Source organism: Entelurus aequoreus, linkage group LG24, assembly GCF_033978785.1.
Source record: "Entelurus aequoreus isolate RoL-2023_Sb linkage group LG24, RoL_Eaeq_v1.1, whole genome shotgun sequence".
NCBI lineage: Eukaryota > Metazoa > Chordata > Actinopteri > Syngnathiformes > Syngnathidae > Entelurus > Entelurus aequoreus.
In genome coordinates this window covers 852,657-875,054 of record NC_084754.1, presented here as the reverse complement: position 1 = coordinate 875,054, position 22,398 = coordinate 852,657, and the positions used below count along the sequence as shown (strand labels likewise).

At 40.0% G+C, this 22,398-nt stretch overlaps 1 protein-coding gene across 2 annotated transcripts; it reads right to left on the bottom strand.

The window, feature by feature from the left end:
• Positions 1 to 6,422: 6,422 nt before the first annotated feature.
• Positions 6,423 to 12,647, bottom strand: LOC133641485 (UDP-glucuronosyltransferase 2C1-like). Of its 2 annotated transcripts, XM_062035242.1 has the most exons (3): positions 12,527 to 12,633; positions 8,703 to 8,756; positions 6,423 to 8,052 (listed from the first exon to the last, which is right to left on the bottom strand). In XM_062035242.1, exon 3 carries the CDS (start codon positions 8,031 to 8,033, stop codon positions 6,438 to 6,440), a length of 1,596 nt encoding a protein of 531 aa, XP_061891226.1. In that variant the 5' UTR covers positions 8,034 to 8,052; positions 8,703 to 8,756; positions 12,527 to 12,633; the 3' UTR covers positions 6,423 to 6,437. The 2 variants fall into 2 exon arrangements, with proteins under 2 accessions (XP_061891226.1, XP_061891227.1); XM_062035243.1 differs by lacking the exon at positions 8,703 to 8,756 and having other exon boundaries at positions 12,527 to 12,647.
• Positions 12,648 to 22,398: the final 9,751 nt, after the last annotated feature.

Genomic DNA, 22,398 nt, shown 5'->3' with positions numbered 1-22,398 from the left:
GTATTTTCTAACTTTAGAAAGTTACATGGTTGAAAACGATAATGATGCCAAAAAACATTAAAAAAAAAGATGAAAAGTCCTCAAAGGCTTATTTTGAAAGTATAATTATGTTTATAGATTATATGATATCTGTTGTTGTGTTCCCTAATTTGAGTGACCTGGACATAATCTGGACTGTACATAAATGCTTATTTTCAAAATGTAATTTTATTTATAAATTATATGCAATCTGTTGTGTTCCCTATTTTTTTTCTGTGTACATGAATGAAGGTGTGTGTTGCTGAGTCCGACTTGGACATTATCTGGACTGGGCCTGGTTTAAAAAACCCTTTAAACAAATCTAATTTCATTGACAACCTGGTCTGTTGAAGATAAGACCCTTTTTTTAAAAATAAAATAAAATAAGATAAATAAATAAAAAACATTTTCTTGGATAAAAAAAGAAAGTAAAACAATATAAAAATAATTACATAAAAAATAGTAATTAATGAAAATGTTAGTGGACCAGCAGCCTATACAATCATGTGTGCTTCAGGGACTGTGTCCCTTGCAGATGTGTTGTCTATGTTGTGTTCAGGGACTGTGTCCCTTGCAGATGTGTTGTCTATGTTGTGGGAACCAGAATATTGGTAGCAGAAAGAAATAACCCCTTTTGTGTGAGTGGGTGTGGATGAGTGTGCATGGGGGAGGTTGTGTGGGTTGATTCACTGATTGAAAGTGTATCTTGTGCTTTTTCTATGTAGATTTAATTAAAAAAAAAAAAAAAAAAAATTATTATTATTATTTTTTATTTTTTTTATTTTTTTTTATTTTTTTAGAACAGGCCCGCGGGCGACTCATCTGGTCCTTACGGGCGACCTGGTGCCCGCGGGCACCGCGTTGGTGACCCCTGGGCTATAGTGTGTAAAATGAAGTGTGAGGAACGTTTAGGATAAACACACTTACTGTAATTGAACACAAACATAATGTTAAAATGTTGTAGTCATATTTATTAATACAAACAAGCCCGCTCAGCAACTAGCTTTTAAAGTGAGTCCGACACCACCATCCTCATCTCAAGTGGGTCCGACGCCACCATCCTCGTCTCATGTGGGTCCGACGCCACCGTCCTCGTCTCAAGTGGGTCCGAAGCCACCATCCTCGTCTCATGTGGGTCCGACGCCACCGTCCTCGTCTCATGTGGGTCCGACGCCACCATCCTCGTCTCAAGTGGGTCCGACCCCACCATCCTCGTCTGAAGTGGGTCTGACGTCACTATCCTCGTCTGAAGTGGGTCCGACGTCACCATCATCGTCTGAAGTGGGTCCGACCCTACCGTCCTCGTCTGAAGTGGGTCCGACCCCACCATCCTCGTCTGACGTGGGTCCGACCCCACCACCCTCATTTGAAGTGGGTCCGACGCCACCATTAGCTCCGTGTCCAGTGGCTCTTTCAACGCCACTATCAGCTCCGTCTCCAGTGGGTCTTCTGATGACGCCGCAAGCCCAGCAGCCTGCTCACCAGGCGTGGAAGCATCCGTCAGGTGCTCGCGACCTGCCTCCCTGTTGTTCACGGATTTGGCCAGTCCATGGAAGCCCCCCCCCCCCCCCCCCCCCCCACACACCTCCCCTGTGCGATCAGCAAGCATTCCCAGGACTTGGGCATGGACCACAATGGCTGCTGAAGAAGGATTCTCGCCCTCGTCCACCTCCTCGTCGGCCACGTATGTGGCCAGTTCATGGACGCCCTCCGCGCCATCGGCACCAACGCTCAGGACCTGTTTTAGTTTCCGTTCTCAGGGCTCCTTAATTACGCCTGGTTGCTACGACCCTGATAAGATTAACCTGCCTCTGATTAGCACTCAGTAGACTCACCTACCTCTGATCACTAATCAGTGTACCATTTAATCCATATTACCCAGCCTCACTTGTGGGTGCATTGTTCGCTATCAGCAACTGTACGTGTTTTGTTTTATGCCATGTAAAGAAACCTTTTGCCATTCTAGCCCTGCGCTACAATCCATTGGATTTTTTTTGTGCATTGCTAGCGGCACCTAAGATTTGTATTTTTGCTTCTTTGGAATTAAAAGCCGTTTACCTGCATCCTGCTGCTGCCGCCTACTGTCCTTTCGCATCGTGAGAGACACAACCTTCGCAAACATGTGACCACAACATGACAAAATGTGCTGTTTATCATTCACAATACTTCTGTAAGACAAAAACACAAACGCTGAGCTACTTTTTATGCATTTGAAATCGTAAATAAATAGCTAATTGATTGAATGTACTCTATTGCGCCCCTTAAACCCTCTGAAAAACATCCAGAAACCGCCAACAATACTCCATTTACATGTTGTGATCTGAAAATTAACCAAATATGAGTGATATTGTTATTATAAGCGCCAACGCAGATGGCCTATTTTAGCAGCGCATTGATAGCAGTGAGCTAATGTTAGCTTACGGTGCTATTGTTGACACACTGAGCCGGCGGCTGCTTCTGCTCCGTGTCAGACTTGCTGAATGCAAAAAAAGCATCGTTTCGTGTCGTTCTGGCCATATTTAGGTCGTAAATGGCTGTTAAAGTGTACCAACTTGTCGGAATACCTACTCAGCCTTCTTCTTTCCAGATGAGATGCATGATTTATGATGTAGAATAAAGTTACAGGAAGCAGCAGACCACTCGATGATGTAAAAATAGAGTCACACGGTAGTGATCACGGCGCCCCTATAATTAGTTTGTCTGCGTTAGCGCTTATAATAACAACATCCCTAATACTTAGTTAATAATGGATGGAACAAATGTGACAATTTCGTGTAGCTTTGTCACTATAGATGACATTTCTTAAATGTTTTAAAAAAATAAATTCCCTCATGCCAATTAAAATTATAATTATTCAACACAGCGGAAAAGTCTAATAATGAGTTACTATAGCTCCGTATGTTCAGCGTAAGGGCTTAAGGTGTCTTGCTGGATTAATTACTGTGCTTTACGCTGATTTATCAGGCCAAGCCTCAAGACCACATGTATCTTAGACGTTGAATGAATTCCATACTCCATAGTTCCCATACACTATAAAAAACGGTGGATGGAGCGCCTGGAAAAAATTGTCAATACAGATTATCCATAATTATTTCTTACTGCCAGCAGAGGGAGACATTATCCCTGAGTCTAAAGTCATTGCAACACTCTTCTTGTCTATGCTGGGTTGCAACTAAGAGACCTAAAGATACTTTTGGTTTTTGCTTGGGGGTGCAAACAATTTACCAGCTCCCGTTCATTTAGCACCAGCTGCGCAGATGTCAAAGTGTTATAAAGGTTTAGAGGCAAATATACAAGCCGTATCAATGAAAAAAAAATTGCCAAATGTAATGGAATCTCAAGATGATAAGATTTAAACGATTCAACCTAATTACCTAAGTGGACTTTTTAAACTTTTGTGGCGAGAAGAGAGAGGTATAGTACCAGGATGTATGTGTCCGACAACGCCACCTGAGGAATTGCACCCCAGGAAATACTAAGCTTGAGATTTTTAAATACCGCTGGGCAGAAAACGGTTGATGATTTAAAAGTGGGTTCCCTCCGAAACATGCCCAAGGGCTGAAACAAAAATGGTGTGGACTAAACTGAACACAATGAAATAATTTACAAAATTTCGTAATTTAACAAAACATTAATTGGGATCAAATGTAAGGAAATTGAAATAACTAAATCAATTTAACACTAAGAAACAAAAGAAAACTAATGAATATTTAAAATATATTGATAATCATCAATATTCATTGAATCACAAATACTGAAATTCTACAACATAGTGAATCTGCAAACAGCTAAAATACTCAAAGCAAACTATAATCTGCTACCCAAGAATATACAACAATTCTTCTTAATAAAAGAGGAGAAATATAATCTTAGAGAAAATTGTAATTTGAAACATTTGTACGCACGTACAACACTTAAGACCTTCAGTATATCAGTATGTGGAATTAAATTATGGAATGGATAAAGCAAAGAAATAAAACAATGTACTAATAGGATCCAATTCAAGAAACTCTTCAAACTTAAAGTGTTTACAAAGAAGAAGAACCATGATAAACATTCTGAATTTATTTCATCCATCCATTCATTTTCTAGATAATCTTACTCATCTCACCATATGAAATACAACTTACAGTACTTCACCAATTTTTATTTATTTATTTATTTATTTATTTAGATTGTTATTACTTATGGCGTATATTGTGAATCATTTCAGAACAGGAAGTGAACAAAGGTTTTATACTATGTAAAGGAAAACGGGTAGGATTAAATAAGCTCTGCTTCTTCCTACTCCTTTTCAAACATGTTTAATAGAGAAACTGGAAATTATGATGTAGCACGTTTGCATGTTACAAATAAACTTAAATCAAACTCAAACTCATTTCTGGGCGTGGGTCATAGGTCCCCAAAGCAGCCCTTAGATACGGCCCTGCTTAGAGGACGGAGCAGGCCCAGGCAGCGATCAGCGTGGGGCCTCGAACGTTGTCTGCTCCACAGAAATAATCAATAAACACAATCCAAAACAGAGAATAAAAAGCCAAACTGAAGGGAAAAATAAAGAGAGAGAGCCAAAACAGCCAGCCTCCAGGCGGGATGGTTGGAGCCAGCCAAATAAAAGGCAGCTAAGAACAGAAAAAAGACAAAAATCTAATGTTTAGTAAATAATAATTGAATGAGTTAAAACCATCTTAAACAAAATTAAATACAAACCAAGGTTAGGCGTGCACAGCAACTCAGACAATCCTCACAGGATGCAGCTTTAACTCACCGCCTGAGGATTACGTACAAGATGCAATCAGCTGGGAGCTGAGCACAGATAAATATGAACAGGCAGACAACCAACCGGCAGACAACCAACCGCCCCCCCCCCAACTAAGCAGTCAAGCGCGGGGTAAAGGAGATCCGTGTACGGTACCACAACGGTGGTCACACCAAACTAGGATCAAACAGTGGATACAAGCTGCCTTGCTGAGTGAAGCTGGCACGACAAGCCCCAGCTCTAAGAGGTGCGCATGGCTCCGCCTAGCAATCAGTAGCAATCAGTGGCTGGAAAGACGCCTACACTTCCTTCAACACAGATGTCTGCAGACATTAATGTTTACATGGGGGACGTGAGGCTCTTGAAGACGCACCACTGTCAGACACGCAGCTCGCCATGCCATCGAGCTCCTCTGGCTGTCCGAATCCCACCAGTGGAACCCTCTAGAAATTGGATATGGTTCGTGCCGAGTAGCGCCGAATGGGCCCAATTCCCCCACCTCGCCCCGAAGCAGATTAAACCCTGTAAGATTCGCCCCTAAACATCTGGTCTTATTTGCTAACAATACCTTATAGCTACGGATCGATGTAACTTTGTTTTTCAACCATGGGAACAGAGAAACTGAGAGCGAAAGATCTCGCTGAGAAGGAGAAAGAAAAGATTATATTTATTGAACGGAAGAAGAGAAAATCATCGAACTCAAGAAGGTAATAATAATAATAATAATAATAATAATGAATTACATTTGTAATGCACGTTACATTTGGTAAAATCGCCAAGTGCTACAAAGTATAAAAAAAAGAAGGTAAAAAATAAAAATAGAAAGTTAGAATATATAATAGAAAATTAAAATAGAAATAAAAACATGAAAAACACTAGATAAACACTAGATAAAACATAGAAACATAGACAAAATAGAAATAAAAACATGAAAGCCCTGGATAAAACAGATATCAATCAATGTTTACTTATATAGCCGTAAATCACAAGTGTCTCAAAGGGCCGCACAAGCCACAACGACATCCTCGGCTCAGACCCCACATCAGGTCAAGAAAAAACTCAACCCAATGGGATGACAATGAGAAACCTTGGCATAGCAGATAGGCCAGCAGTGCATTTAAAATCAAGAAGGCAGAGAAATTAGATAAAAGCTGTGCTAAAAAGGTGGGTTTTTAGTCCCTTCTTAAAACGGTCGACCGACTGTGGTGCTCTAAGATGGTCGGGGAGAGCGTTCCAGAGTTCGGGTGCAGTCGAGCAGAAAGCCCGGCGGCCCATTGTTTGTAGGTTTGTCCTGATGGGTTTGAGGAGGTTGGTGTTTGAGGAGCGGAGGTTGCGGGTAGGAGGTTGAGGGGAAACTAGGTCCTTGAGGTAGGAGGGGTTGTGCCGTAGATGTATTGATGTGTTAGCAGGTTAATCTTGAATTCGGTCCGGGATGCAATAGGGAGCCAGTGGAGTGATTTGAGGATAGGTGTGATATGATCACACTTGCGCACTCTCATCAGGATCCTCGCTGCGCTGTTTTGGATGTACTGGAGCTTTCAGTAAAATCAGCGGAAAATATGACAGAGGTGTGTGTGTGTAGCCAACTGAGCGAAGCAATACAAGCATAGAACTTCACAACCTGCCATACTGAAGCAAGAGCCATAGAAGTAGTTAATACATTTTATTCTTGTTTAGTTTTTTGTCCACCAAACAACACTCGCCACAAGAATTTCAAAAGAAAAAAACTAGTTAATATGAGAAGCAAAACCACCATTCCCAAGGCTGCAATGACGTCAAGTGAGTAGTAGACAAGCGGGGACATTTTGATGGATTTTGACTTCAGATGTGCAGCTCCTTGATTTCTTATAACGTATTCTATCCAAAAGACGGCATTGTCCATCGGTTGGATTGGATGATCTCTCTGCAGTTTGGAGAGTCTCTGCATGTTTTCTCTGTAAGACGAATTGTGAAGAACTGTCATCAATGCATCTCCAAAGATGTGCCTGTCGAGCGTGGTAAAATCCACATTCACCGCTCCTCCTTTAACGCGAAGTCTGTTGAGATTATCAGGTTGGTCAAAGAATAACGGAAGTCCAACAATCGGAACTCCGTGGTAAATTGCTTCTTGCACCCCATTGGCGCCTCCATGAGTGACAAAGACTCTTGTTTTAGGATGTCCCAAGAGGTCGTTCTGTGGTAGCCAGTTAACCAGTAAAGTGTTGTTTCCCAGGTTGGCAGGCTTTTGTCCTAAATACCTCCATATAACCTTCTGAGGCAGCTGGGCAAAGGCCGCAGCTATTTCCTCAACCATAACTCGGGGAAGCCTGCCAACTAGTGTTCCTAAAGTCATTATCACAATCCCTCGATCTCCAGAGCTCTGAACAAACTCCTCCAGGTCTGCAGGGAGCTGTTTTGGTGGCTTACACTGAAATCCCCCGATGTAGATTAAATTTGGCATTGTGGGTCGTGGAAATTCAAAGACAAAATTCTTTCTCAATAGCCATATATCAGCATCCAGAAAAAACGTTGAGTAGTCCGTGTCAGGACCAAAGTATCGCATGACTATTGGTTTGTAGTGAGGCTCTGTTATGCAAGACATTATGAAACTACCTATTGTGGAGGCCCAAACATTTTTGACTCTCTGGGGAAAGGTCATCTTATCTGTACACAGTGTTGAAATAAAAGGAGTGTACGACAGAGGGGATGGGGCGATAAGGGAATGAGGTTCACCTTGAATATGCCACCTGACGTTGTAAATAAGTGGAACCTGGAGACGACGGGCAAGCATCATCCCTCCACCAATGCCTGGGTCGGTCAACACCACGTCGTATTTGGCGCCATGAAAGTACTGCATCAAGGTTTCATTTTCAAACATCTGAACAATTGTGTCAGCATGCTTCTTATGGAAAACAGAAAACTGATTTAAAGCTGTCAGCTCGTTCTGAATATGGTTCCAAAAGGAAGACAGAAAAGTTGTAGGATTCTGCTGAATCTGCAATTCCAGGTTTTGAGACACAAAGAGTTCAAAATAATCCCTAAACTTCTCTTGACCAGGACGGTTGACAGATGTGTAGAAGGGAGACTTTTCTGCAATGTACCAGCTGTCAGATGGGCGAAGAACAGTAATCTGGTGGCCTTTGTCATGAAGTTCCTCTATGATTCCCTTCATGTTTACCCAATGGCTCCCGTCCAATGGGAACACAAGGATGTTGCCCCCAAATACATGTAAGACTTGAGTAAACAGCAGAGTAAAGGTGATCAAATCAGATTTGGTCATCGTGACACCACCAGGAGACCTTGAAAATACACACAAAAAAAACAAGTACCGGTAAGCATCAGAGTAGTGTTTGTCCAGTTTGCACATATCTAGTGTTTTCGTTTTTGAGGTCATTTTTCTCTATATTTGGCCATAACTTTGATTGTGTTACGCCGAATGGAATGTTTATTTTTCTCATGTTTATATTCAGATTTGTTTTTCTACAAGTCAAACACTTCCAGGTGGTCTACATAACAATAAACATATAACATACACATAAACCTCTACGGTATATAGAGATGTAACTATAAGGTAAAATATGTCACAATGTTTATATAAAAATAAGTAAACAATTATGTAAAAATACATATGAATAAACAATGTTTACAAAAATGATTGTTTATTTATATATAAATAAACAATGTTTTATAAATATCGTTTATTTATACAGAAAGTTTGGACACACCTTCTCATTCAATGGGTTTTCTTTATTTTCATGACTATTTACATTTTAGATTGTCACATCAAAACTGTGAATGAACACATGTGGAGTTATGTACTTAACAAAAAAAGGTGAAATAACTGAAAACATGTTTTATATTCTAGTTTCTTCAAAATAGCCACCCTTTGCTCTGATTGCTGCTTTGCACACTCTTGGCATTCTCTCGATGAGCTTCAAGAGGTAGTCACCTGTAATGGTTTTCACTTCACAGGTGTCGTAGTTTTGATGCCTTCAGTGACAATCTACAAATCGTGAAAATAAAGAAAATGCATTGAAATGAGAAGGTGTGTCCAAACTTTTGGCCTGTACTGTATATAAATAAAACAATCTTTTATAAATATCTCCGCCATGCCATTTTTGGGACTTACGCCGATCCCAAATAAACAAAAACAGGTTCCAGCAGGTAAGAAAATATGGTTTTGCATAATAGATCATACACCATATATCAACGATACACAGGGAAATTATTTTAGCCCAATAGAGAAGACTTAATGTATAAAAACATGTTGGATTCATATTTTTTTCTACTTTCTTTGCATATGTGTCTTAATCAACGTCAGTCCTAAATAAGCATTGCAAATCCTGATATTTACCCAAGTAACACAACCCTTTAACATTTACTGTATGGATGACTTTTTAAAAAATACATAATTACATCAAATAAGCAATCAAAGGGTTATAATAAAAATGGCATGTTTGATATTTTTGTTTAGGACTGAAATTGACTGAGAGATCTGAGAAAAAATAGTCAAAAAAAATATGAATCCAAATATGTGTTATACACTCTTAACACCTTGAGGACTTTTTTGTCTTTTAGCTGCTCTGCTCCTATTAAACATAGGCAAGTTCTACAACAATGACCAATGGAATGTGTCACAACATTGAAAAAGAAGTTTGAATTAAAGGAACTACACTGTATATTAGACGCAGTCACACCTCCAAAGTCAAACACAAAACGTTTCTTGACACTGGTTGACTTACAGTGTTTGTTGACCTAGGACGGGGGTCAGCAACCCGCGGCTCTAGAGCCGCGTGCGTCTCTTTAGCGCCGCCCTAATGGCTCCCTGGAGCTTTTTCAAAAATTTATGAAAATGAAAAAAGGTGAGGGAAAAAACATATATTTTGTTTTAATATGTTTTTTGTCAGAGGACAAATATGACACAAACATTCCTAATTGTTAAAAATCCCACTGTTTTTATCAAACATGCTTCACTGATGAGAGTATTTTGCAAGCGCCGTGTTGTACTACTAATTTTGGCGGTCCTTGAACTCACCATAGTTGCGTGGACTGTGACGCATCAGTTTGTTTACATGTACAACTTTCTCCGACGCTGCCACAGAAAGACGTGTTTTATGCCACTCCTTGTTTGTCTCCTTTTGTCCATCAAACTTTTTATACTGTGAATGCACAAAGGTGAGCTTTGTTGATGTCATTGACTTGTAGGAGTTATAATCAGGCATATTTGGTCAGTGCATGACTGCAAGCTAATCGATGCTAACATGCTATTTAAGCGAGCTGTATGTACATATTGCATCATTATGCCTCGTTTGTAGGTATATTTGAGCTCATTTAATATCCTTTACTTCTATCCTCTTTGTATATAATTTAGTTTTGCATGTCTCATGACACATTATCTGTATGTAATATTGGCTGCATTTCAGATAGTTGTTTGTGTGCCACGTTGTTCCAGACCACAGCAAACATTACCTAGCTTGCCAAAGATTGTAATTAATCTATTCCTTTAAAGGCCTACTGAAAGCCACTACTAGCGACCACGCAGTCTGATAGTTTATATATCAATGATGAAATCTTAACATTGCAACACATGCCAATACGGCCAGGTTAACTTATAAAGTGACATTTTAAATTTCCCGGGAAACTTCCGGTTGAAAACGTCTAGGTAAGATGATGTTTGCGCGTGACGTCGATGGTTGAAGCGGAAGTATTCGGACACATTGTATCTCAATACAAACAGCTCTGTTTCCATCGCAAAATTCCACAGTATTCTGGACATCCGTGTTGGTGAATCTTTTGCCATTTGTTTAATGAACAATGGAGACTGCAAAGAAGAAAGCTGTAGGTGGGATCGGTGTATTAGCGGCTGGCTGCAGCAACACAACCAGGAGGACTTTGAGTTGGATAGGAGACGCGCTATCCGAAGCTAGCCGCCGACCGCATCGATGATCGGGTGAAGTCCTTCGTCGCGCCGTAGATCGCTGGAACGCAGGTGAGCACGGGTGTTGATGAGCAGATGAGGGCTGGTGTAGGTGGATAGCTAATGTTTTTAGCATAGCTCTGTCGAGGTCCCGTAGCTAAGTTAGCTTCAATGGCGTCGTGAGCAACAGCATTGCTAGGCTTAGCCAGGTTGGACAGCATTAACCGTGTAGTTACATGTCCAGTGTTTGGTAGTATTGTTGATCTTCTGTCTATCCTTCTAGTCAGGGGCTTATTTCTTTTGTTTATATCTGCATTTAAGCAAGATGCTATCACGTTAGCTCCGTAGCTAAAGTGCTTCGCCGATGTATTGTCGTGGAGATAAAAGTTACTGTGAATGTCCATTTCGCGTTCTCAACTTTCATTTTCAAGAGGATATAGTATCCGAGGTGGTTTAAAATACAAATCCGTGATCCACAATAGAAAAAGGAGAAAGTGTGGAATCCAATGAGCCAGCTTGTACCTAAGTTACGGTCAGAGCGAAAAAAGATACGTCCTGCACTGCACTCTAGTCCTTCACTCTCACGTACCTCATCCACGAATCTTTCATCCTCGCTCAAATTAATGGAGTAATCGTCGCTTTCTCTGTCCGAATCGCTCTCGCTGCTGGTGTAAACAATGGGGAAATGTGAGGAGCCTTTCAACCTGCGACTTCACGCTACTTCCGGTACAGGCAAGGCTTTTTTTTATCAGCGACCAAAAGTTGCAAACTTTATCGTCGATGTTCTCTACTAAATCCTTTCAGCAAAAATATGGCAATATCGCGAAATGATCAAGTATGACACATAGAATGGATCTGCTATCCCCGTTTGAATAAGAAAATTTCATTTCTGTAGGCCTTTAACTTGGACACACACATCTATACCCTAGGCCATTAAAAGCCAGTAAATTCCAGGAGTAATCTCACCTTCTGAGAAGCCTCTGATGTACTAATGGTTTCTAATGTTGTAAAAATGTGTCGAATAAATATTACATTTCAACATTTCTGTCAACCAAGATTTGCTTCAGCCTGCGACACGTAGTCATTTAGATAGTAGGCTATTATAGCTAAAATAGACACTTACGTGATGTGTTGCCTTCAGTATAAGACTTATATACAGCTTTTCATTTTTTGCGGCTCCAACCAGATTCGATTTTTGTATTTTTGGTCCAATATGGCTCTTTCATCATTTTGGGTTGCAGACCCCTGACCTAGGACATCGTCTGAATAAATCAGTTGTCATGTCACACAATTTTCATTATGAAAAAATGTTTTACTTTTTCTTACCCTACACTGTAAAACAAAACTAAAATGCAGTAAAAGTACATGATAAACAGCTTGGTCATTTTGTTGTTGTTATTTACTGCTAAAGTAGTATGTTTAACATAGTATACTCTATGTTTGATGGAAGCAATGTACTGATAACTAGTCAATGGTATTGATCATGTTGTACTGACCAGTCAGGCCCTTCACCTTTATTGCATAAATTCAGTATCTGGTTCTATGGTTGTCATCACACTTTTCCTCTTTGCCATTGATCTTCTATGAAAATGTAATGTAGATGCTCACTGAGCTGAAGTTGCATGAGGTTTTGATGTTATGATGGTTTGAACCTTAAGTTTTGTTCGGTTTGACATTTGAGGGAACATTTGGTTGAACTCTAAATTGTACCACTTTTGAAGGTTCTGCTTTATTTCATTACTTTTGTTGAATACTGTAATACAATAGTAATCATTCTATCAACATTAAACAGTAAATTCACATTTGCTCTATCTAAACGTTTATAGTTGTTTCTCATTTCAAACAGTGACACTTACCCAAATTCAGAAGTATCAATCCAACTTTAAAATGACCTTTGGTGCGACAAGGAAAAGAGCATGTTGATCAGATGTGTAATGTCAGGGAACCTTAGCACCAACTGTGTATGTGCCAAAAAAAAGCTCTGTTGTAAGGGAGGGCGTGCACTCATGGAGATAAAGTAGCAGTAAAACATTTGTTTGTTTGCTCTATGGTGGCCTAAAATGCTCAATAAGCATTCAATAGATTTTAAAAGATTCATCTTTTGTGCTATTTAGTGTCCATATACATCAAAGCTGGGCAAATATTTTGACTCGGGGGCCACATTGAGAGAAAAAAATGTCTCGGGGGCCAATGTGTATGATAAATGATATATACACATTTAGCTGTAAAAATGTGCTGTACAGTATGTGTGTTTGGGTCCCTTTTTTCCAGGAACACTAATACCAAAAGTCACAATGTCTAAAAGAGTTCTAAAAAAAGACCACCTCAAAAAAAAAACGGAACAGAATTTTACAGTTTTTTACTGAATGGGACACCCAAAATGTACATAAAAATAAAGAAAGTGGGATAAGATATTAACTATGAACAATAAAACACTGAATTTTAACAACATATGAATATCACTCCTCCATAGACATCTTTTACAATCAAGCAAAACGCGACGAAAATGTAACAAACAGCAAAATATGAATGCAAAGTGTAATAAACACCTACAATATGATATACCCTATTTCCTTGAATTAGCGCACCGGCTGTAATTAATTTAAAACCTCTTTTCTCTCCGGCGCTTACCAAAGGCATGTGGTAAATTCAGGCATGCGCTTATAAATTTCAGTGTGATGTAAGGATAATCATGACATCACTTAATGCCGCAATAAATTTAAATTTATTTTTCTTCTTCCCTTTATGCTATTTTAAATTATTGAAATTAGCCTCCTCCATTTTGAAAATGATGCCTTGAAAGGTGACGTGTCACTCGTGACGTGTGACGTGTCACTCGTTTTGTACTGTATACCAGTGCAAAAAATACGCTGAATGAACATTTGCAATACCGCGAACTGCCGGATAACGCTAAAAACGTAGTAGGTACGTGACTTACCCGGCGGTAATTCTAGGCATGCGCTAATTATTTTGCGAAACGAGTTTGACCCTGCGGTTAATTGAGGCATGCGCACACTATACACCCGGTGGCAACTCAAGGAAATACGGTATTATCACTTTTATGCAGAACTTTGTTGTAAAAATCTGCTTTCGCATCTCTTTCTGACACATGTGTTTTCGGGCTGGCTGCCCTGAAAACAAACCCCGCCCACTTTGCTTTGTTCCTGGTCTGAGCTGCTGTGACCTAGTTTACCGTAATAACTCCTATCACACTCAAAAGCGCAGATTTCAACCATTGAAATACTTTGTATAGTTCAAGACTTACGGTCATTTAAAAAAAACGGAATATAATTTTACAGTATTTTACTGAAAATGGGACACCCAAAATGTGCATTAAAATGAAGAAAGTGGGATTTTCAATATTAACTATGAACAATAAAACACTGAATATTAACAACATATGAACATATCTCCTCTTTTACTTCTCAGACCACACTCTTAAAACAAATGTGTTGGAAGTCAACGCATGTTTTGTGTAATGATGATTTCAACAAATGTGTTAAGTCACAGGATTTTCCTGAGGGGAAAGTTACACAGACATTCTACATTCTACACAACATTGTGTCATGAGCTTTGGCCAATCAGCTGGAATGCCATATGTTTTGAAAAAAACTAAACAAAAAAAAAGTCAGCTACATCAAACTCGACGTTTGCCCGCCCGTCCCCCCTTTTCGTGGATCTGCGACTGTATCAGTCCAAATTTCTTAATGAAGGTAAGCATATTCCAGTCTACTTGCACGTTGTTGTATCCCAAAGGGTGTAATAGTGGTAGTTTTGCTGGGAATTTGTGACTGTAACCTACTGACAAGATGTAAAATTTTGCATGTGCAAATGAACTGCTGACGTACAGCTAGCCATATTGTTACATAGCACATTCAAAAGTGTTGAATTATTAGTGTTGGTGTTGAAGGGTGTTGAGTGTTCAAAAAATGACACTCTTTTGATTTATTTTAACAATGGCAGTCTTATTTTGTCTAATGCAGGGGTCCCCAAACTACGGCCCGCGGGCCGGATCCAGCCCCCCAGCATCCAAAATCCGGCCCACAGGAAGTCCCAAGTAAATTATTTTTTCATTTTATTTTATTTGATTTGATTTTTTTTTAATCTTTCCTTTCTAATCCATTTTCTACCGCTTGTTACTCTTGGTGTCTCCTAGCTGCTCAGGCAAATCATATTGTCTAAAAATGAATTTTCCCATCGATAACACGACAATGTTAAATGTTGATGAACATGTTGATGTTAAATGACAAAACGGATTATAAAGACAATGTATATATGTATATATATACTTATATATATATATATATATATATATATATATATATATACACACACTACCGTTCAAAAGTTCGGGGTCACATTGAAATGTCCTTATTTTTTAAGGAAAAGCACTGTACTTTTCAATGAAGATAACTTTAAACTAGTCTTAACTTGAAAGAAATACACTCTATACATTGCTAATGTGGTAAATGACTATTCTAGCTGCAAATGTCTGCTTTTTGGTGCAATATCTACATAGGTGTATAGAGGCCCATTTCCAGAAACTATCACTCCAGTGTTCTAATGGTACAATGTGTTTGCTCATTGGCTCAGAAGGCTAATTGATGATTAGAAAACCCTTGTGCAATCATGTTCACACATCTGAAAACACTTTAGCTCGTTACAGAAGCTACAAAACGGACCTTCCTTTGAGCAGATTGAGTTTCTGGAGCATCACATTTGTGGGGTCAATTAAACGCTCAAAATGGCCAGAAAAAGAGAACTTTCACCTGAAACTCGACAGTCTATTCTTGTTCTTAGAAATGAAGGCTATTCCACTAAATTGTTTGGGTGACCCCAAACTTTTGAACGGTAGTGTATATATGCAGCCTGGCCCCCGGCCAAATTTTTTTAACCCAATGCGGCCCCCGAGTCAAAAAGTTTGCGTACCCCTGGTCTAATGAGTTAATGCTAATTCACAGGTGTAGATTTTTTTTTTTAAATCACACTGATCAACAGTGAACATTTGCATCGGAACTTGTGACGTGTTGCCCTCAAAAAAGCGGGAGAGTCAAGTGGAAGCATCACTCAAGGCAGGCAGGCAGGCAAAGAAGGCACTGCATGTAAGTACCTGTTTCTTGTCTTGTTGCTGCTTCTAAATTAAATATACCGTAGCTATACCGACTGTGTGTTATGTTGGAGTGAGCATAGTATGTTTACTAGTAATTAACTTGTCTTATTATAGCCAAAAAGTTAGTTTGTTGAAATCATCATTACACAAAACATGTGTTGATTTCCAACACATTCGTTTTAAGAGTGAAGGTCGTCTTAGACATTCTTCATTTGATTCAAGCAACCTTATTATTGAACTGTATCTTTATTTTTTTTAAATTATTTAAAGCAGTAGAAAAATGGATAGTTTGATGGAAATACCAGGGGGGAAAATCTGACAAACCTGGTTGTGGCTATGGTGATGCACTGGCTCCATCTAGCGGTGAAACGTACATGTTCCCAAAATAGATTTTTGGAAAGGTTCTTAAATAGTTCCTAAAATAATCCATTATGAATCAAAAAACGCAGAAAAAGATGGCTGGATGAGTGGAGCTGAAAAGCAACGAACCCGCATCAGCAATTAAAATATATCTTATGTGGTACTGTCAAAAATAAAATTGCAAAAAACACATTCAACGGGAACAAATAATGAAATAAAATATCTGAACTCACATTTCATCGCCGGTGGTCTCACAAGATGTAGTTTCTCTTTAAATATCCTTCTTGAAAATGGCCTTGCAAATATATGTGTTATCTTGTCTAATCATAAAAGATGCAGACGAGGCGTGTTGGCTGAGCTCTTAAGTTTACTCCACAGCGTGCTCATCAAAAACATCAAGCTGCCGGCATGTCTACTGCAGCACTTATGCGCTTCACTACTGTGACATGCTGGGTAATGGAGTTCTTATGTTACCTAGCTCAGTGTCTTTCAACCTTTTTTGAGCCTAGGCACATTTTTTGCTTTGAAAAAATGTGGAGGCACACCACCAGCAGAAATGATTAAAAAACTAAACTCAGTTGACAGTAAAAAGTCGTTGTCGCAATTGTTGGATATGACTTTAAACCACAACCAAGCATGCATCACTATAGCTCTTGTCTCAAATTAGGTGTACCGTCACGACCTGTGACATCACACCCTGACTTATTTGGAGTTTTTTGCTGTTTTCCTGTGTGTAGTGTTTTAGTTCTTGTCTTGCGCTCCTATTTTGGTGGCTTTTTCTCCTTTTTGGTATTTTCCTGTAGCAGTTTCATGTCTTCCTTTGAGCAATATTTCCCGCATCTACTTTGTTTTAGCAATCAAGAATATTTCCGTTGTTTTTATCCTTCGTTGTGGGGACATTATTGATTGTCATGTCATGTTCGGATGTACTTTGTAGACGCCGTCTTTGCTCCACAGTAAGTCTTTGCTCTCGTCCAGCATTCTGTTTCTGTTTACTTTGTAGCCAGTTCAGTTTTAGTCTCGTTCTGCATAGCCTTCCCTAAGCTTCAATGCCTTTTCTTAGGAGCACTCACTTTTTGTTTATTTTTGGTTTAAGCATTAGATACCTTTTTACCTGCACGCTGCCTCCCGCTGTTTCCGACATCTACAATTAGCTAGCGGCTGCCACCTACTGATATGGAAGAGTATTACACGGTTACTCTGCCGAGCTCTAAACAGCACCGACCACTCAACAACAACACATCATTTGCAGACTATAATTACTGCTTTGCAAAAAATATTTTTAACCCAAATAGGTGAAATTAGATAATCTCCCACGGCACACCAGACTGTATCTCACCGCACTCTAGTGGTTGAAAAACACTGACCTAGCTCATAACATCACTATATATATCTGCCTTAGGCCATCTAGAAGGCCTTACTGACAACAACTCGTCAACTGATTGGCTATCGCAACTGTCTGTCAAATGTTTGTGTCCATTCACTTAGAGTGCACGGACGCATGCATTGTTGATTCTGAAGGCTTTGGGCAGATTTGGTACAGCATGGCAACATAAACTACCTGAATTCTGGTTGAATAAAAAAAACTATAACCTAAAAACAACAACACTGGAAGGAGCATAATATGACATGAAGAGAATATGAATACTTTTAGATATTTAGGGAAAGTAAATAAAAAAACTAATTTATCTTTAATTTTAATCATGATTTCTGGTAATGTTAAGCCAGCAGAGAAGGCGTTGCTGGCCCTGACGGCACACCACTGTGATGACTCCCTTCTTTTTCCTGTTACTCTAATGTGCAACCTAAATCAACAATGATTAGAGCCGCACATGTGAATTTAAGCAAAAAAAAGAAGGAAAAAAACTCCCAAAGTATCCGTGCAGTATAGCATAGATACTTATAGCTCGGTTGGTAGAGTGGCCGTGCCAGCAACTTGAGGGTTCCAGGTTCGATCCCAGCTTCTGCCATACTAGCCACTTCTGTTGTGTCCTTGGGCAAGACACTTTACCCACCTGCTCCCAGTGCCACCCACACTGGTTTAGATGTAACTTAGATATTGGGTTTCACTATGTAAAGCGCTTTGAGACACTAGAGAAAAGCGCTATATAAATATAATTCACTTCATCTCACTATGCCTCACCTGGTGTTTAGTTCACCGCACGTCACTGTTTATATTTATAAGCCTTGAATGCTTTGTAGTGCTCTATCAATGAACTGCAATCTACACATCCAGAGGGAGTTTTCATCGTGGCAGGGGACTTTAATCAAGCTAACATGAAAACTGTGTTCCCCCATTTCCATCAATATGTGAATTTTGCAACCAGGGGTGGAAGCACGCTGGACATGGTGTGCAGCAATATTAAGCATGCGTTCAGATCTGCACCCCGCCCCCACCTCGGCTCCTCAGACCATCTATCTGTGATGCTAATTCCTGAGTCCGCTGATGTTCACGTTGATGACCCATGACTGCTGCGCCAGGTCCACTACTAACCACATTGTGAAGTAGTGGGCCTCATCCGTGACAACAACGACATGGACTACAGGGAGGAGGTGAAAACATCTGGTTGACTGGTGCAGAAACAACAAAGCGTCGACAAGACCAAGGAGCTCATCGTCGACTTCCGGAAGCACCAGTCCAGCCACACTCCACTCTTCATCAACGGCACAGCTTTGGAGATGGTAGGCAGCACCAAGTTCCTGGGGGTGCAGATAACTCACAATATGACACCGGAGCTCTTGTAAAAAGAGCTCAGCAGCGCATGCACTTTTTGCGTCGCATGAAAAGAGCACAGCTACAGAGGCACTATAGAGAGCCTACTGACCAACTGCATCTCTATCTGGACTGGAGCCTGCAGTGCCTCAGACTGGAAGTCTCTCCAGAGAGTGGTGAGGACGGCGGAAAAGATCATCAGGACTCCTCTTCCTCCTATCAAGGAGATTGCAAAAAGCCGCTGCCTGACCAGGGCTCAGAAAATCTGCAAAGACTCCTCCCACCCCCACCAAGGACTGTTTTCACTGCTGGACTCTAGAAAGAGGTGCCGCAGCCTCCGTAGCAGAACATCCAGGTTCTGTAACAGGTTCTTCCCTCAGGCCGTAAGTCTCTTGAACGCATCAAAATAATCCCCTCACTTCCCCCCAAAAATGGATTAACTCGCTGGAATATAAAGACAATATATCACACATCCATAAACGTGGATGCATGTTCAAAAGTGCAATATATTTATCTGTACAGTAATCTATTTATTTATATATGCACCTTACTGCTCTTTTATCCTGCACTACACTGTAAAAAAAATAATCCTATTTTTATGGTTGATTTACTCTAAATTTCTACTGTAATTTTTCTATTTTTTTTAAAGAGTTTATAAAACTGTACAATTGAAGACATTATCTGTAAATAAACAATCCGCCTGTTATTTTAAGTAATATGCCAGTAATGACAAACTATGTATAATTCTATTTTTTTACAGAAAAATTCCAAATTAATTATACATAGCATTTTCTGTTTTTTTAAATTACTTTCAAATTCATGTAAAATTACAGTAATTATCTATCATTAAATTAAAGATTAAAGTACCAATGATTGTCACACACACACTAGATGTGGTGAAATTTGTCCTCTGCCTTTGTCCCATCCCCTTGGGGAGCAGTGGGCAGCAGTGGCGCCGCGCCCGGGAATCATTTTGGTGATTTAACCCCCAACTCCAACCCTTTGTTGCTGAGTGCCAAGCAGGGAGGTTATGGGTCCCATTGTTATAGTCTTTGGTATGTAGCTTGTTATATAAAAGTCAATGTCCATACTAACAATCTAACACAGGGGTGTCAAACTCAAATACAGAGTGGGCCAAAATTTGAAACTGAACAAAGCCTTGAACAAATCAACCTTTAATGTACTCTACGAGCTATCGTCACGTCCGCTTTTCATCTATTTTAACATCGTTCAGACCCAGTCACAAGATATGTGCGGCTTCTGAACGCACACACGAGCGAATGCAACGCATACTTCATCAACAGCGATACAGGTTACACTGAGGGTGACAGTATAAAAAACTTTAACACTGTTAGAAATATACGCCACACTGTAAATCCACACCAAACAAGAATGACAAACACATTTCGGGAGAACATACGCACCGTAACACAACATAAACAACAGAACAAATACCCAGAATCCTTTGCAGCACTAACTCTTCCGGGACGCTACAAAATACACCCCCGCTACCACCAAACCTCTCCCCCACAAACACACACCTTGTAGCGTCCTGGAAGAGTTAGTGCTGCAAAGGTGGTTGATCTTAACAATTCAGAAAAAATCTGTAAAATAATGGTATTTTTCTGTGGAACTGCCAGCATTGCCACTTCATTAAAGGTGTTTGATCGTAATAATTTGGAAAAACTCTGGAGAATAAAGGTATTTTTCTGCAGAACCGTTTGCATCGTCACTTTATTAAAGGTGGTTGATCTTAATAATTTAGTAAAAATCTGTAAAATTACGATACTTTTCCGCGAAACGTTTCATGAAAATTTCTGTAAATATAATGTTTTTGATCATTATTTGGTTTACAATGTTTTACTTTACTTTTATGGTTTTCGTTTGGCAGCCGTAGCTGCCAGTAGATGACTGTTTTTTTACAGTGTACCATGAGCTAATGCAACGAAATTTCGTTCTTATCTGTACTGCAAAGTTCAAATTTGAATTAAAATAAAAGGAAGTGTATATTTATTCAACTTTGTGTTTTCTTATCCATCCATCCATCCATTTTCTTCTGCTTATCAGAGGGCGGGTCGCGGGGGCAGCAGCCTAAGCAGAGAAGCCCAGACTTCCCTCCCCAGGGAAGTGTTTAGGGCACGTCCGACTGGCAGGGGGCCACGGGGAAGGCCCAGGACACGTTGGGAAGACTATATGTCTCCCGGCTGGCCTGGGAATGCCTCGGGATCCCCACGGGAAGAGCTGGACGAAGTGGCTGGGGAGAGGGAAGTCTGGGCTTCTCTGCTTAGGCTGCTGCCCCCGCGACCCGACCTCGGATACGCGGAAGAAGATGGATGGATGGATTATTGATATATTTCTTGCTATTTTATGTTGTATATTTTTTACATGATATATCCAGTTCAATTTATCACCAATCCAATACCTAGAATACCTCCAGGCAGCTACAACCCTAAACTAACACCTTCCCCGGATTGCTAATAATCAAATGTAAACAATCAAATGCAGATACTTTTTCTTATGCCTTCTGATCTCTCTCTCTCTCTCACTCTCTCTCTCTCTATGTCCACTACTTGATGTCCATATCCTACCCCCTCCTCCACACCCCTGATTGTAAATAATGTAAATAATTCAATGTGATTATCTTGTGTGATGACTGTATTATGATGATAGTATATATGATAGTATATATCTGTATCATGAATCAATCTAAGTGGACCCCGACTTAAACTAGTGTAAAAACTTATTGGGGTGTTACCATTTAGTGGTCAATTGTACGGAATATGTACTTCACTGTGCAACCTACTAATAAAAGTCTCAATCAATCAATCAAAAAAATTTGGTTTCATTTACTCTTTCAATATTCCGTCTATCTGTATTTGTGTTGGACTTTCTCTTCTACTGTTACCAAATAGCATTATTTTAGTCTTACTCAGATTCAAAGATAAAATTCAAAGTCTGTTTTTGTCCAACCATCTTTTTTAATTTATTCATTTCTTCTGTTATTATTTGCATTAGCTTCTCTGTGTTCTCTCCAGAACAAAACGCTGTTGCGTCATATGCGAATAATACTAACTTTATGGTTCGGGCATCTGGTCAGGATGCCACCCGAGAGAGGTGTTTAGGGCACGTCCGACCGGCAGGGGGCCACGGGGAAGACCCAGGACACGTTGGGAAGACTATGTCTCCCGGCTGGAGCTGGGAATGCCTCGGGATCCCCACGGGAAGAGCTGGACGAAGTGGCTGGGGAGAGGGAAGTCTGGGCTTCTCTGCTTAGGCTGCTGCCCCCGCGACCCGACCTTGGATAAGCGGAAGAAAATGGATGGATGGATATTTGGCAACTGTGTCATCAAAATATTACAATCTAGCATGCTAAAAAAAAAATCAAAGGGACCCGATTCAACTTCTCTTTCTTAATATCCATCCATTTCCTACCGCTTGTCCCTTTCTTAATATATGAATGAATAGTCTTTCTATGAATGGGTTATTAGTTGTGAGTTGAATGCGTTAACTCTATGATGCACGCATTTTGGAGAACGTTGGCATCT